General features: G+C 51.1%; 1 protein-coding gene across 1 annotated transcript in view; it reads right to left on the bottom strand.

Moving 5' to 3' along the window:
• Positions 1-14755, bottom strand: part of Ppl (periplakin) — a 46538-nt gene extending 31783 nt beyond the window's left edge. Inside the window, exon 1 of the mRNA XM_028788383.1 lies at positions 14694-14755. Within this exon, the coding sequence (XP_028644216.1) occupies positions 14694-14755 (62 nt within the window). The remainder of the gene's footprint in view (positions 1-14693) is intronic.
• Between the last annotated feature and the right edge of the window lie 1439 nt (positions 14756-16194).

The raw sequence follows: 16194 nt of genomic DNA, 5'->3' as shown, positions 1-16194 counted from the left end.
TCTCTCTCTCTCTCTCTCTCTCTCTCTCTCTCTCTCTCTCTCTCTCTGGCAACACTTGCAGACTCATTCAGGCATTCTTGGAAGATCACCTCCTGTGCTGCAAGAGCGGGGTTGGGAAGTTTGGGGTTGGGAGTAGGGGAGGCATCCTGACACTATGGCCCTGAGGGGCTGAGAGGTGAGGCCAGGCTGAACAGCAGAAGACAGAAGCTGAAGGAGCCATCGGTGGCCCTGCCAACCCTAAGAAGCCAAACCACCAGGTTGGTGGCCAGCAGCAGCAGCAGCCGGGAAAGCAGAAGGTGGCTATAACGTTCTGAGCTATGGCCTCTCAGCAGAGCTATGGCCCTCTCAGCATGCTACAGCTGGTGCTGTAGCTGGCTTCTCAGAATGCTTCCAGAGGCTGACTGTCACCAGCCCAGCACTGAGCGGGGCGCATATATATCGCATATATATATATATATATATATATATATATATATATATATCGCCCTTCGGGAATCCCGCTATCCCGCTGCCCTGCCCTCTAAAATAAGTGGCATTACTTATTTTAATTTGTTTTTGAAATTTATTTATTTTATGTATATGAGCGTTTTGCCTGCCTGTATGTATGTCTGTGCGCCACATATATATAGTGCCCACAGAGGCCAGAAGAGGGCGTCAGATCCTCCGGAACTGGAGTAACAGACTGTTGAGAGCCTCTGTGGTGTTCTAGGAATCCAACCTAGATCCTCTGGGAGAACAATCAGTGCTCTCAACTGCCGAGCCGTTTCTCCAGGTCACCATCATCTATCCTGCTTTACAGAAAAGTGGTGAGATCAGTCTGGAACATTCTGTGCTTTGGCTCTTTGGACTTGGGGTCTGAGTAAGAGATGACCATGCGTGTTTCTGTGAGAGCTGCAGCGTTCCATGCCAGCAGCACAGGAATGTGGGTGGGGTGGCGCACACTGAACAGGGAGGGGCCTGGGAACAGGCCTGGCAGGTTGGGCTTTTCATCTCACCGATGAACCACACTGGGCATCCACTCTTGGTGGCCCCGATGGAGGCTGAGATACAGTCCTTCCCACCACTCTCATCCTAGTCCTGCCCCGCCCACAGTTGGCAATCACCTGATTGGTCCAGAGAAACCAAAACACACCTAGCCACCCGCCCCTGAACAGTGCAGAGTTAAGTGCCCCACCGAAAGGGCATGCCCAGCCTTCACTTCCGAGCCCAGAAGTTAGTAGGAGTGTGAGCGGTCAGGGCAGGTAGACATTGTCATTTGAAGGTGTCTCAGATGTCATTTGAAGGTGTCTCAGATGGGTGCCCCATCTGCCCATTTCCTGAGTCGCTTCAGAAGTCAAGGCACCACCCAGGGTCACGTGGGGGGCCAGCTGTGGAAGGGAAAGATCTGTGTCTGGAACCAGACAGGGCTCAGAGCCTAGTTGTACTGAGGATTGAAGCCGGGGCTTTAAACATCCTAGACAAGCATTGTGCCCTACGCCACAGCCCCAGCCTTCTTACTTACTTAGAGACAAAGTCAAAGTTGACAGGCTAGCCTTGACTCACTCTGCACTCAAGCAAAACTTGAACTTCTAATCCCCCTGCCTCAGTTTCCGCACTAGCTCTGATGACAGACCTGTACCACTATGCCCAGTGAGTTGTTCAACTAACAGCCCTCGGTTTCATCATCCCTTCAATGGGATCAATACGTCCTGCTGCTTAGTTAAAGATTGTGTCTGACATCTGAACTGAGATTCATTGATGGGGGTCAAGGATTGAGGTGGGGGTTCAGAGCAGCATCTATCTGACAGCAAGTTTGTGGTCATTTATGCTCCTCAGTGGGGCACTACTGTCTGCCTGTCCACACAGAGGGCACTCGGCCTGCTTCTGGTGGCTGGTGGGTGTCTTGGCACCTCAGTAGGGCTCAGTAATGGTTCTCTGCACTGTGTCACCCCCCTAAAGTTGCCATTAAAAATGGAATCAAGGCTGACACTGGTCCCCATAGAAGCCACACGCAGGCCCAGGTGGAAACTTCCTCGACAGCAGACAGAAGGACAAGGAAAACCCTGGGAATTCAATGCCTCCAGGGACTTGGGGAGATGGTAACATCAAGCAAGCTGGAGAAGGCAGAGCAAAGCTGCCTTGCACTTAAAGGGACATGGTTCCTTCTATATTTCTGGGGTTTCCCACAAACTGAGAGGGACTGAGTGAGGCCCATTAGATACCCATCTGTCGCAGTCAGGAAGGAGGTCGTGCTGAAGCCTGAGAAATACCACCTCACAGTCTTGGCTCAGACTCCACAGTAAAGAAAAGAACAGGAGGGATCCAGGACTTCGAAGGCTCCAGAAATGGCCCTTTCAGCCCAGGTCTGGATGTGGGTTGGCATTGCCTGCCAAGAGGGTCTTGCAAGCACAGTGTGGTCCTCTTATGTCCCCTCACTTCTAGGATGGGGAAAGTGGGGGCAGGCTGGCTGGGAGGATGCTGAGTGCCTCCTTGGAGCCTGTGCTGGCTAGTTAAGTCATCTGAGAGGAGGAAGCCTCAATTTAAAAGATGCCACCGCCGTAAGATCAGGCTGTAGACGAGCCTGGAAGCCACTTTCTTAATTAGTGATTGATGGGGGAGGGAGCCCGTTATGGGTGGAGCCATCACTGGGTCCTGGGTCCTATAAGAAAGCAGGCTGAGCAAGCCATGAGGAGCAAGTCAGTAAGTAGCACCCCTTCATGGCCTCTGCACCAGCTCCTGCTTCCAGATTCCTGCCCTGTATGAGTTCCTGTCCTGATTTCCTTCATGAAGGAATACAATACGGAAGTGCAAGCCACTATACGGAAGTGCAAGCCAAATGAGCCTTTCCTCCCCAAGTTGCTTTGGTCATGGTGTTTCACCACAGCAATAGTCACCCTTATGAAGACCGAGCTCCAGGGCTGTGTCTGAGAACACGAGGACCCGACAAGAGCTTCCCGGGGACAGGAGCAGGAACAGGCATCTCTTTGTGTGCCTAGGATATATCTGGAGCAGAGCAACCTAGGGGGCAGGGCAGGGAGCTGCCAACTGTTAGAAGTTCAGTAGCTCCAGCCCTGCCTGTTTATGCTGGGACTCACTGGCTTTGATGCTGCTTACAAAGTGGGAAACTGGAATTTGAGCCCAGTGCTGTGTGATTTCACAGCATGGCCAGGATAGATCCTAATTTTGTCAGTACGAGCAAAAGAGAAATCCATCTGAGGAGACAGGAACAGGAACATCCGCTGGGTAGACCCCTACGCAAACACTGCTTGGGTAAGAAGGGACACAGGTGTCTGGAGAGATGCTGTCCCGATGAGCCCCTGAACGACTGTAATTTTATGCGGGGGCCACTGGTCCCTTTTTGGAAGCTGGGGTTGGGGTGGGAGGAGAAGGGCAGCAGAGCTGTTCATTAAGCACACAGGCCAGTCAGACGCCTGGGTTCTTTCCGTCTTACTGCATTGTCAGCGACATGGCTTCTTTTGAGTCTTAGGTGTCCTATCTGTAGTGTGGTGACAGTTAGGATAGAGCGCCTGCACCACCAGGGACCCCTCACACTCTTTCACATGAAATCTCCTGAGGCTGACATGGAAGTCACGTAGCTTGGACGGGGGGTGGGGGGTGGGGAGCTGTTGTGTGGGGGGGAGAACTCCGGGAGGTTCTGGGGCCTCTGTGTAGCATTGGAATGAAGCAGATGAGCATCTGTCTGCCTCACTCAGGGTCTGGTAGCTATGGATACTTGATAAAGTTAGTTCTTTGCTCCCTGGACCCTTCTTCACCCCCAACACGCATGCGCATGTGGACACACACACACACACACACACACACACATGCTGGCCAGGCATTTGCTTCCATGTCCTTGACAACCTGACTCTTAGATGACCCAGCCTTGTGGAGCAGAGCCCAGGTGGGAGTGTAGAAGGTCAGTCAGTGCAGGAAGATGGACCTGCGGCATTGTGGCCTCCCAGGACACACAGAGCAGCAGTGGAGACTTGGCTTGGCCCTAGGCTGGGAGAACAGTCTTTTCCAAAGAGCAGACACTCTTGAGAACCAATGGCTGCCCTAAGCTCTAGAGAGGCCGTCTCTCTACTGGAGCTGTCCCTGCCTGCCCAACATATCACCCTGCCTCTCCTTGTGTAGAGTTGGGACATGGGGTGTGTGTGTGTGTGTGTGTGTGTGTGTGTGTGTGAGGGGTTAGCACTTCATTCTTGCCACAGACACCTGACTCCCTAGGCCTGAGTCAGTCACCATGCACCAGCCTTTGGTCTTGCTTCAGTTCCTCCCTTTTGGGGTTCATTCGGTGAGTGTGGGGGATGTGCAGGTGGGGAGACCTGAAGAGGAATAGCTAGGATGTGGGAGTGCAGACTTCCTCCCAGAATGACTCACCTTCCCAGAGCCTTCTGCTGTCTAGCACCCAGAGCTTCATCATTCTTGTCTCACCTGCCTCTGGAGTCAGAGGTGGGCTCGGTGGCTCCGAGGGGCATCAGGTCTGATAGACGCTGACTTGGGTGTGGCAGAGCCTCCAACCTGGTCTCCTCTAAACAGTGACTGGACTGTGCCCGGGCTGTCGGGAGTTAGGGAAGGAAGCACGCGCTGGGTGCCCACTGCCTGTTCAGCCCTTTTATGTCTCATTTATTATAACCGAAGGGCCTGAGAAGGGTGGCACAGTAGAGTTACTGGGGCTGGGCTCTCTTTCTCTCCCCTTTTCTACATTTGATTTGTTTTATATGTATAAATACAGCCATGCACGTCTGGAGGTTGGAGGACAATCTGAAGTAGTTGGTCCTAAGGAACAAACTTAGGTCATCAAACTTGGTGACAATAGCCTCTACTCACAGAGCCACCTACCCAGCCCCCACTTTTGCACATTGTGTTTTAGGGTGTTTAGTGCACTGTGCATGTGTGTTTGTGTGTGTGTGTGCGCATGCAAGTGTGTGTTGGTGGGGAAAAGTGTACGTGTATATGTGTAAGCGCATCCCCATACATCCATGGTTGTCTCAGCTGTCGTTTCTCAGCTGCTTTCCACCTATAACTTGAAACAAGGTCATTCATAGCCCAGGACTTGACTGAGTAATCCAGGGTAGCTGGCCAGCGTGCTTCCAGGAGTCCATTGTCTCTACCTCACACTGCCCATCCTTGGGACTACGGGATGGACACAAGATACAACACCAGCTTTTAACCCGTGCTACAGGGATTGGATTCAGGCCCTCACACTTGTGAGACAAATGCTGACCTCCTTTGTGTTTGGTTTTATTGAGAAGGGGCTGGGTGTTTGTTTGTTTGTTTGTTTTGTTTTTTGCTTCTTTGAGACAGAGTTTCACCATATAGCTCAGGCTCCCTTGAGCTGATGACCCTCCTGCCTCGGCCTCTCTGTTGCTGAAATCTAGGGCTCCATCAGCAGCCAGCGAACTGAGCAGACACCTCAGAGAGCGTCAGCATGTCCCTGTCTCTGCTCAGGTGAAGTTATCTGAGGCACAGCACATTTCATGAACCTGTCCAAGGTCACACCGTTGAGAAACTATAGTATCAGGATTTGAATCTAAGCAGCCAGGCTCCAAAGCAACATCCCCAGCCCAAGGGGGACATCCATACTAACCCTAACCCACACCACCCCAGACAAAGTGACAAGAGACACTCGGGACGGAAGGGTGAGGCAGTCACTACCAGGAGGGTCAGGGTAATTGACATCTTGTTGGCACCCTGGTCAGTAGATTAATCTCAGGTGACAGGTAAGGTGACAATCAGTGATGGTAAACCAGGCTGAGTCACTCTTTTAGATGTGACCACAAGGGACTCCCCACCTGTCCCTTTGAACAGGACTTTCAAGTGCAAGGAACCAGCAATGCAGGAACCTAGACAACACACCCCACCCAGTGATGACACAGGCTCCTTCTCTGACCCTCAGGCCACCTGACAAGACAGATGTTATTGGCTCACATTGGGGTGGAATGCTGAGCTTCAAAGCAGACTAAGATGGTGGGGGCCTCACAGATTCTCTTAACACATCTACATGTCTTTGTGGTAGAATTGAGGTTTTTGTTTTTTGCTTTTTAATGCAGTTATTGTTATTAGGAACCATTTTGAGAAAGGGTCTTCCTGTGCACCTAGATTGGTCAGTAAACGTCTACACTAATAACTATAGCAGCCCAGCAGGTACTCCCTAGACATTCAATAACAGCTCAATATATTTCACTTCTACCCTCCAACTCCTTGCCATCTCCCTTCCCCTCCCACAGACCCTGGGGACAGGACTTTGACCATAAGCCCCTGGAGATATGAGCTATAGACAGACAATAAAATGCCTGGTCCAATTAATGCCTATATCCTGAGCCCCAAGCTTATGCAAGCCTTGGAATTAAGGGTTACAGAAGGGCCCACCCTAAAGATGAGTAAATCTTTATTGTTCTAAACTTTATAGGTTATTAGGGAGGGTTAAGAAAACACCCCAATGATTATAATTAGAAAGATTACCTAGGCCAGAGTATTTTCAGCCTCATTAGTTCCTATTCAGGCCTCCTAATCCAACTTGTTTGTTTGTTTGTTTGGAGGAACAGTCTTACTATTGTAGACCAGGCTGATCTTGAATTTGTAAACCCCTGCTTTCAGCCACTTGAGTGCTAGGATTACAGGTACTCTTCTGATCTAAATTTAATTGTGGAAAATACAACTCAGTCCAATAAAAAAGCAAATAAAGAACAAAGAAATAAAAAAGGGAAGCACTATAAATGGCAAAGCAGCAGAGTGGGTCCAAACACATTGGTCGCTATAATAAACATAACTGAGTTAAACACGCCAATTAAGGGACTAGGGATCTAGTTCAAGTTGGTGGAGTGCTTGACTAGCATGCATAAAGCCTGGTGGTTTCAGTTCTCAGCCTTCATAATTTGGGTATGATGTTTCAAGGTTGTAATCTCAGAATTTGGGAGATGGAGGAAGGAGGATCAGGAGTACAAGGTAATCTTTACCTATGTCGAAAGTTCAAGGCCAGCCTGGGCTACTTGACACCCTATCTGTCCAAAGATAGATATTCCTCCCTGGAACTCACAGAAATCCACTTGTGTCTGTCTTTCAAGTATTGAGATTAAAGGTATGGACCACAAGCCTGGTTTGTATGACATTTTAAGACATACCTACAACTATGTGGTACAGGAAAGATGAGCTTAAAGAACAGATGGTGACATTCCTGGAAGCTGCCACTGAAAAAGGAAGTATAATCTACACACCCCTAAAAACAGGACAGAGCATGACATCAATATCACTTCTATGGTTACTCCTGACTGCACTGCCCAGGTTCAGAAGTGCCTCTAAAGATTCTGATTTAATTAGCCTGAGATAAGACATATCCCGGTAGACCTCCTCAGGGTATTCTGAAATTCTGCCAGGGCTGAGAATAGGGAACTGAAACCCAGCAACTGTTAAAGCTGAGCCACAGGAATGAGAGAAAAATCCCAAGTCTCCACCAGAAGGAAATCCTAAGGGAAAGCCACATACAGGTGGTGTTCAATAAATACCAGATTGATTAGCCAATTGACCGATACTTTCCCTACTAGAAACTTCTGTGGTAATTAGACAGTCAGTTCCCCCACACCCAGTTATTAATCCTGGGGAAGTCAACCCTATACTGTGTGGGTTGTTGGGGCAGTAATTCCTGCTCTATATTTAAGGCCTGAACTGTTTCTGCCCAGGGAAGGCCACCCACCTCCTGGCTTCCAGGCCTCCAGTTCTCACTACAGACACACAAAGGTCAAGTTATGAATCTAGCCTTGAAGGTTCCTATGGTATTTACAGGGCTCAAGCTGACTAAGTGCCTCTGGCCATTAGAAGATCATTCTGAATTAGAGTTAAGTCATCATGACCCAGTTGAGCTAGCAGAATAGTGCCAAAAAGAAGTGGTCACCCCTGTGTCTGCCACCAGGACTTAGTGGGTGTCCTTTCATGGTCATATTCACTACAGATTCTCTTTAACAAGAAATAAAAGGTCATTTATATCAATCATTTTCCAGTCCCCCTCTTAGGAGTATATAATTTTATTTAGTTTGACATTTTATTATTTTTATGTGTGTGGGTGTTTTGCCTGCATGTACATCTACACACTACAAGTATACTTGGTGCTTAAGGAGGTCAGAAAAGGGTATTGAACTCCCTGGAACTGGATTTGCATAAGGTTATGAACTACCATGTGGTACTAAGAACTGAACCCAGGTCTTCTGTAATAGCAACATGTCTTCTTAACTGCTGAGCCATCTCTCTAGCCCACCATTTACATATATATATATATATATATATATGCATGTATGTGTAAACTATATATATATGTAAACTATATATATGTAAACTATATATATATATATATATATATATATATATATATATATATAGTTTTGTTTGTTTTTGTTTTTTGAGACAGAGTTTCTCTGTGGTGTAGTCCTGGCTGTCCTGGAACTCACTCTGTAGACCAGGCTGGCCTCAGACTCAGAAATCCACCTGCCTCTGCCCCTCAAGTACTGGGATTAAAGATGTGTGCCACCACCGCCTGGCCATTTATATTTTTAATACATCTCTTTGTCTACATCCAGATGTTAGCAATAAACTTCCTTTTTGTCTTTTTTGTTTTCCTTGCTGTTGTTAGTTGCTTCTGTTTTGAGATAAGGTCTCATTATGTGGTCTAGATTGGCCCTGAACTCACAATCTTCCTGCCTTAGCCTCCCCGGTGCTGGGATTGCAGGCCAGCATCACCACACCTGCTGCTGTTTGTGCATTTTTAAACCTCCTAACATTCTCTCTCACCTTTCATCCGCGTGCTTTGCCTGCTCAGCAAATTGTATCCCCATGAGAATACAATGTGTCTCTTAAAATACCGTCTGAAACGATCTTTATCAGTCCATCTCCTGACAGCCCTTGGGCTCTGCTTAGATGCCACATCTCTCCCTCTTTCTTATATTTCAGTACCTTGTGCTCTTCACTGTTACCCTGTCCTTTGCTCTGCCTCCGCCCTAGTCCAGGTCAGAAACTAGATGGGGGTGGGGCACTCTGCTCAGGCTTCCGGTATTCCCTTTCCCAGACAGAACTCTACCCTCGTCTGCTCACCTCCATTCTCTAGCCTCTGATCCCATGGCTGCCCCTGTTTTCTCATTCATGGTCCAATAGGCTACCACACAAACCCAAAGGACACCAAGATAAGACTGACTTACTCGAGACAAAGTGAGAATGGGCGTGTTCCAGTACAGAGGCTTTCAAGGGCTCCCCCTGGGAACCCATGTAAATCAGGGAGAAGGGAAGGGGTGCTTTAGGCAAGAGGCACAGCCTGGGCAAACGCCTTGTGGCTGGCTGGGAGCAGCATGGAGACAGGATAGGCACTCATCCTGTGCAGGGTGGTGTTTTCCAGTGTTCCAGAAAAGTTAAGCCGTCAGGAACATTTTCATCACATGCAGCAGTGGCCATGCCTGAAGCAGGGGGATGGACCATCTTTTGGGTTAAAAGAGGAATGGCCAAGGGCCAGCTGCAGGCATCCGGGCCCCAAGAAGCCCTTTGGGCTATGAGTTCTGGAGGCAGCAATGGGGACCCATTTAAGGGAGAACTGGGCAACAGGAGGCCTCTCAGGCTTAGAAGGCTGAGGCTAAAAAAGCAGAAAGAACAAAGCCCTAAGGCCAGTTCCCTCTTCCGGCTGCCTAGACAGGCTGAGGCAGGCAGGAGGGCACAGATGGTTCCAGGGAGGTCCCATACTGCCTACAGGGGTTTGCTGTGCCCTGGGAGTGCCTGATTCCCATCCCCTCAGCTTTGGGTAGCAACTAACACTGATAGGGGGTTGGCTGACCATGCTTCCCCCACTCTCTCTCAAGGCTGGTCCTTGACAGTGCCTAGGTCTTTAGCAGTGCTTCTCGTAGGCTGAGCCCAACTCTGTTCTAGATCTCTTCATCTGCCAAAATGTTTTGCACAGAGAGCTGGCCAGACTAGGATGTGGTGGGTCCTAAAGGCAATCTCAACACATGGCAAGCTTAGGCAGAAGAACTTTCAGGAGTTCAAAGCTAATCTGGGCTATTTAGTTAATTGGGGGTCAACCTGGGCTACAGAATGAATTTGGGATATATGATGAGTTCAAGGATACCTTAGACTACCTAGTAAGTTGAGACCCTGCCAAAATACACCTCCCCAACTCTACAAATAAATAGATTAAGTAATTAATTTAAAAAGGGACGGGGCAGTGGTAGAGTCTGAAGGCCTAGAGTCAACATTTGGCCCCCCTGGGTGGAGAGTTTCTAGACTGCGCTGCCACCATCCTCAGGCACGGGAGTGGGATTCCCCCTCCAGAACCCCTGGGCCCCAGTAGAGGCCTCTAGTGAGCCCCGGTTACCTTACATTCAGCTTCAGTGTTCACCTCTGGGAGGTGGGACCCAGCCCATCTGGTGGGTCAGAATGATGCCTTACCAAATTCCAGCCCTTCTTTGGCAGGTTCAGGGAAGTGCTGGGCAGTTCACTGTACCCAAGACATCCAGGGTCTTGGAGGGTGGTTTGTTTTGCTGACAGGCCCTCCCTTAAATCATTCTCCTTCCAGCTGCTATGCATCAGTGGGTGTGTGTGTAGCCTACTTGAGTCTGCCGCCTGGCAGGCTTCCAGATTTAGGACCATGTCCCTCTTAGCAGTGTGTGACAGCTACCTCCTCGGAGACTGATCCAGAGCTGGGCCTATCATGCAGTCACTTTGCTGCTCCACCCAGCAGGTGGTCCAAGTGGGGGTTGTAACACTGCTCCCGTTACTCAGATGATGAAACTGAGGTTCAGAGATACCAAGTGATCTCTTCAAGGTCACACAGCTCAGGAGACAGACACGGGGCTTGACTTCATGGCCAGTGGACATCAAACACTATTCTTAAATACCAAGACGGTCAGGGTGCCCCAAGATATTCTTCTTGCTAGTCTCTTCCCTGCACACAGGCTCCTCCCACTGGGGCAGGGCCACTCGTGATGGTTACTCTTGATTGTAAACTTGATAAAACCTAGCATCATTTTGAGACAAACTTTTGGGCATACCTGGCAAAGAGTTTCTAGACTGGGTTAGCTGAGATGGGAAGACCCGTGCTAAATATAGTCGGCACTATCCCATGAGGACACCGGAGGTTCCCAGACCTGAAAGGTCTCCTCTCCCAGAAGAAAGAGGAGAAGGTGAGCTGAGAGCCAGCATCCATCCGAGTCTGCACACTGAGGGTGCAGGGTGTCCAGCTGCCTCACGCTGCGGCCACCATTGCCTCCCTGCAGACACAGTGTGTCTTAGAACTACAAGGTAAGTCCTCCCTTAAGTACCATCTGTCAGGCATTTTGCCACACAGTGAGTAACTAAGACAGTCTTCTTGCAAACAGACTGAACGGGGCTGAGAGAGGGTATGACAGTCAGGCTGTGGGGGACACGACTGGAGGTGGGCATGTGAGATCAGACCTGTTTAACTTTTTTAGACAGGATCTTTCTGGCATGTAGACCTGGCTGGTTTGGAACTCACGGAGATCGCTCATGGAGGTCAAACATTTGTCTTTGGATTCAGTGTGACCCCAAAGCCGGGTCTTAAGTGCTTCACTCAGACACCTTCCCCAGGAAGACTTCCCTGATGCACTCTGACCTGACAGCCTCACGCACACCATTCCAGAACACAGAGTGGGTAGGCTGGAGAACCGTTCTGACTCACCAGTCACATGGTCATACCTGTGTTTAAGCTTAACGTCATCTTATCTCCCCTGCATGACGTCAGCGACTGTCAAGGTCTCCTCTCTCAGCTTTGCTCCGCCTACGGAAATATCCTGGTTTGTTCCTGGGATTACAGTAGGTGCATTATCCGCATTTATATGTTTGTGTTCACATAGGATCTCATGCAGCTTAGGCTGGCTTCAATCCCTCTGTGTAAACAGGAATGGCCTCGAACTTCTGACCCACCTGCCTCCACATCCCAAGTGCAGGGTTGACAGGCATGTACCACCATGCCTGTTTTTATATAGTTCTGGGAATCAAACCTAGGGCTTCATGGATGCCAGACAAGTCCTCTACCAACTGATCTAAACCCCCAGTCACACACCCCTGCATTTGTTCATCATCATCATCCCCATCCTCATATGTTTATGGTCTCTCTGCTTCTCACCCTTTTCTCTGGGTTATCATCTCATTTCTTCCTTAGACAATACTCACAGGCAGACACTCTGTTATCCCCATTCCAGGTGAGAAAGTGTCTCAGAGAGGTCAAGAACACCTACTAAGGTTGCAGAGCCAACAGGGCGCAAGCATGTACCCTACAGTACCTTCCTGTTAGTCTGGATGCTATCCTTAGTGACCTGCACCAGCAAGCCTGGCCCTGTCATTAGCTCAGGTGTGAACACCAACTTCCACACCTGTCATTAGGAACTAGGGTGACAGGAGCAGTGGGGTTCACACCCTGCCCAGAGCCCCTCAACCATGTCATCTGCTGAAAGACAGACAAACAGGGAGGAGGCGTCTCTGTTCTCTGGCTGCCTGGGCATAGAGGTCCTGACTCAGGACTGCTGGGTCCCCTGAGCTTGGGAAGGCACTAATAACCCTTGTTTAGTTACTTCTGGTGTGCTCGGACTTTGCTTCTCCAGCCCTTTACTCCACTGAAATACTTGGCAGGCAGGGAAACTGAGGCTCAGAGCTTCACACCAGTGTAGCAAAACCAGGATGAGCAGTAAGGCTTCTGCTCCCTGGACATGAGTTCCTCCCTATCTTCCCCTATGGTCTCCTTCCCCCAGGACTGTACCATCCCTCAGACAGAAACAGAGGAGCCACGGAAAACTCAGATTGCAGGGATAACTATGGGGGCCAGCAACCACGGTTGAGAACAATAAGGACACACACACACACACACACACTTCCCAGCTCTGGGGAGGCTGAGGCAGGAGGATGGAGTTTAAGGTTGGGCTGAGTTACACAGTGGTTTCAAGGTAAACCTGAGCTACATAGCAAAAGTCTGAGAGAGAGAGAGAGAGAGAGAGAGGGGGTGGGGGAGGGAGAGAGGGAGAGGGGAATAGGCACAAGGCTGCCCTATCTCACAGTTTGGTAGGAGCTAGTCCTGCAGCAAGGGGGTGGGGACATAGGGCACCCTGGGCTAGAAAACCATGAAGAGAAGTGTCTGGTCTCTACTCAGGGTGACAAGAGACCTCTAAGCTGAGGTGCACGGCCAAATCTGCCAGCCAAAGACTAAGTGGGGATGCCTAGACCAGGAGGAAGGCAGGACTCTGGTACTTAATCACCAGGTTCTCAGTGTCCCTGTGGCTGGAAAGGATGGAGATCCTTCTTCCCTTCCTGGCTGTCTTGCCTTTGCTGTTAGGTCCAAGCCCAGGCCTTCCAGGCTGGAGGGCTGGGAGTGTGGGGGTGGGACCTGGCCCAGCTCCTGGGATGTGTGACTCTCCTCCTGGTGAGGACCACAGGGGCCTGACCCCTTGTGGGACTGGCAGGGAGTGTCCGATTGTGCAATACTCAAGAGAGCAGCCCAAGAACTGGATGGGACCCCAACTGGCTCTGACAGCCAGCTGGATCAGTTACAGAGGAACAGTACGAAGGGCCCTGCCCAGCCTCTGGGGTTGTGAAAGACTGAAAGACAGGGTTGATGAGGAGAAGACAGGCGAGGGCAGGGGACCTCAGAACAAGCCAAGAAATTACGATGAGTTTCAAACAGCCCTGTCAGTGCGACTATAGGAAAGCAGAATTTCTAAAAGCATAAGAATATACAGGCCACACCCCAGGCCGCAGTGCCTAGGGCACCTGTCTCAGTAGGTGGGTCTGGGTTGAAAGGCAGAAACAGGGCCCAGAATCTCCTGTCTTGCCTTCATCTGGAATCTGGGGAGCAGGGAGGTACTGTTCCTGGGCCAGTGGAGGAGCGCAGCGAGGTGTTGAGTCTCTCACTAGAGGGGTGCCAAGACAGAGGAACGAATTCCACCCCTCCCTCAATCTCAACAACTTCATCAGTCTCCCCCAAACCGGTTATTAAGCGAATGAATACATTAGGCTTATCAAAACCGACGTGGGCTGTCTCTCCATCCAGACACATCAAGACATGTCATTCGCTTCTCGGGCAGCCCTGAGAACCCAGGGATCGCAGACGCGGCCAGTTTCGGGGATTGGGGGTGGGGAAGCGCCAGGAGCCACACCCCTGAGAAATCACGCAGTGAAAAATTGGCCTGTCCCCACCCAGCCGGGCCTAGCGGGAGTCTAAAGAGTCCTAGAATGCTTTAGCATGAGCCCCCGGGGCCCAGGACCCTCCCCCCCACCGGGACCTCCGAGTGCTCCAGGGCAGGCAGGCAGGTGCAGCTGGGGACAGGTGGCTCACCCTCGGAGCCACCATATCTCTCAGCCCAATGCCAGCAGCAGCACCTGCGCGGTCTACAATTCCCGCAGGGGATCATCCTACACACAACTTATTTTCCGAGTCCCAGGGTGGAAACACAACGTTTCATGACCGAGATTCCAGGTTCAGGATGACCCCACAGCTTGGTGGACAGTCAGTGCCTTGTACATCTTACTCAAGTCCCCACCATCTAGACCCCCAAAGTAACGCATCATGGGGCTCTAGAGACCCTCCTGTCACACTTGGGGTCCCCTCACCGGTCCCATCCCAGCAGGGTAGAACTTTCCAGTTACAGAGGAACCTCCGCACACCGTCCCCACACATCCCCGACTCCTGGCTCAGCTCTCGGTCTCCCTCATCCTAGCCCAGGACGCCCCCTCACCTCCGCGTCTGCACCGTTGGGCTGTATTTGCCTTTGTTTTTCTTTCTGAAGAGCGAATGCATGGTGGCGCTTGGGACGGAGGGATCTGGAACTCGGCGACGGGCCCGGCGCGCACCGAAAGCGGGCGGCGGGCGCAGGTGAAAGGCGGCGGCGGAGGCGGCAGCGGCGCGCGGAGCCCCGTGTGCGGAGGGCCGGGGCTCTGGGTCACTACAGGAACAGGGCGGGGCGATCGCCGGCCACTTGCTTGCCGGCCGCACCCCGGGAAGGTGGCGCTTACCTTGAAGGCGGGGCTTCGGACGCGCTCCCTGGGTCGACTGCCGGACACCGCCCCGGTTGCCGGGTACTGCAGAGGCTGCGCAGCCTGTCTCCAGAACCTGGACGACCTGGCCACCTGCGCCAGGCCTCGAGGCCGCTCCTATCGTGCACATAGAGCCTGGCGCGCCCCCTGGCTGAAGGGTTTACCTGGGCAATCCCAAGACACCATGACAGCTCTCTTGTGATGACCCACAGGTGGAACCTTAGACAGGTGTGGGAGACCCGAAGTGATAGTGGGGTCTCTGCTCCCTGCAAGGTCAACAAATCACACTCAAGGTAGGGGCATCCGAACTGGCGATGGCCACAGCCACAGCATGCGACTGAATTCGATTCTTATGCCCACCTATGGTCAGTTAGGACTTCTCTGAGATTGGTTTGGCTTACTGCCCTCTGCCTCAGTTTCCTCCTTGGCAAAGGGAAGATAACGATGACCCCCATCCGGAAGAGTATAGGAGATTCCTGTAGCTAATTCACCAAAGAGCTTGGCACATCGTGGCAACTCAAACAAGCAGGAAGCAGCTGGGGAGGACATAAATATCCCTTGAAATGTTCATAACCCCAGGCCCTGGCATGATAGAGACTTCATGGTGGATCATAAAATCTTTAGTTCTGGCTGAGAATAGCAATGTTGCATAATCCTGCCCGCATGTCCTGGAGTGAGGCTGAGCTGGGGGTAGAGGCTGTTGGAAACATGGAGCGTTTCCCCATTCGGATCTGTACCCGCATCTCATGAGCTGCAGCATGGGACACAGCTCAGGTTTTGTTGGCTAATGGAAAACTGAGTCTGGGTAGGAGTTAGCGTGGAAGACAGACAGCTGAAAGGACTCAGTGCCACCCTGGGGTTGGGGGTGGACCGTGGGGGTGGGGTGGGAGCTCATCCAGGAAGAGGCACGCTGGAGAGACTCTAGAGTCAGCCCAAGGGCTTAGAGTTCAAATGGGGAAGATGAGATCTTGAGAGTGGGAAGGGACAGACAGCCGAGGGACTTCTCACACCATCAAGAGACTTGGGATCTGAGCTCAGCTGTCTGACTCCAGTCTCGTCCCACGGATTTAACATAAGGAGGCTGGTGTTCAGGGGTGGCTCAGTAGCTAAGAGAACACACTGCTCTTGAGAGGACCCTGTTAGTTCCAGAACCTGTTAGACAGCTCCAGCACCAGGGGATTGGATGTCTTCTTCTGGACTCCT

This window comes from Grammomys surdaster, unplaced genomic scaffold, assembly GCF_004785775.1.
Source record: "Grammomys surdaster isolate TR1022 unplaced genomic scaffold, NIH_TR_1.0 125745, whole genome shotgun sequence".
Taxonomy (NCBI): Eukaryota; Metazoa; Chordata; class Mammalia; order Rodentia; family Muridae; genus Grammomys; species Grammomys surdaster.
This window is presented reverse-complemented; position numbering and strand designations above follow the sequence as displayed.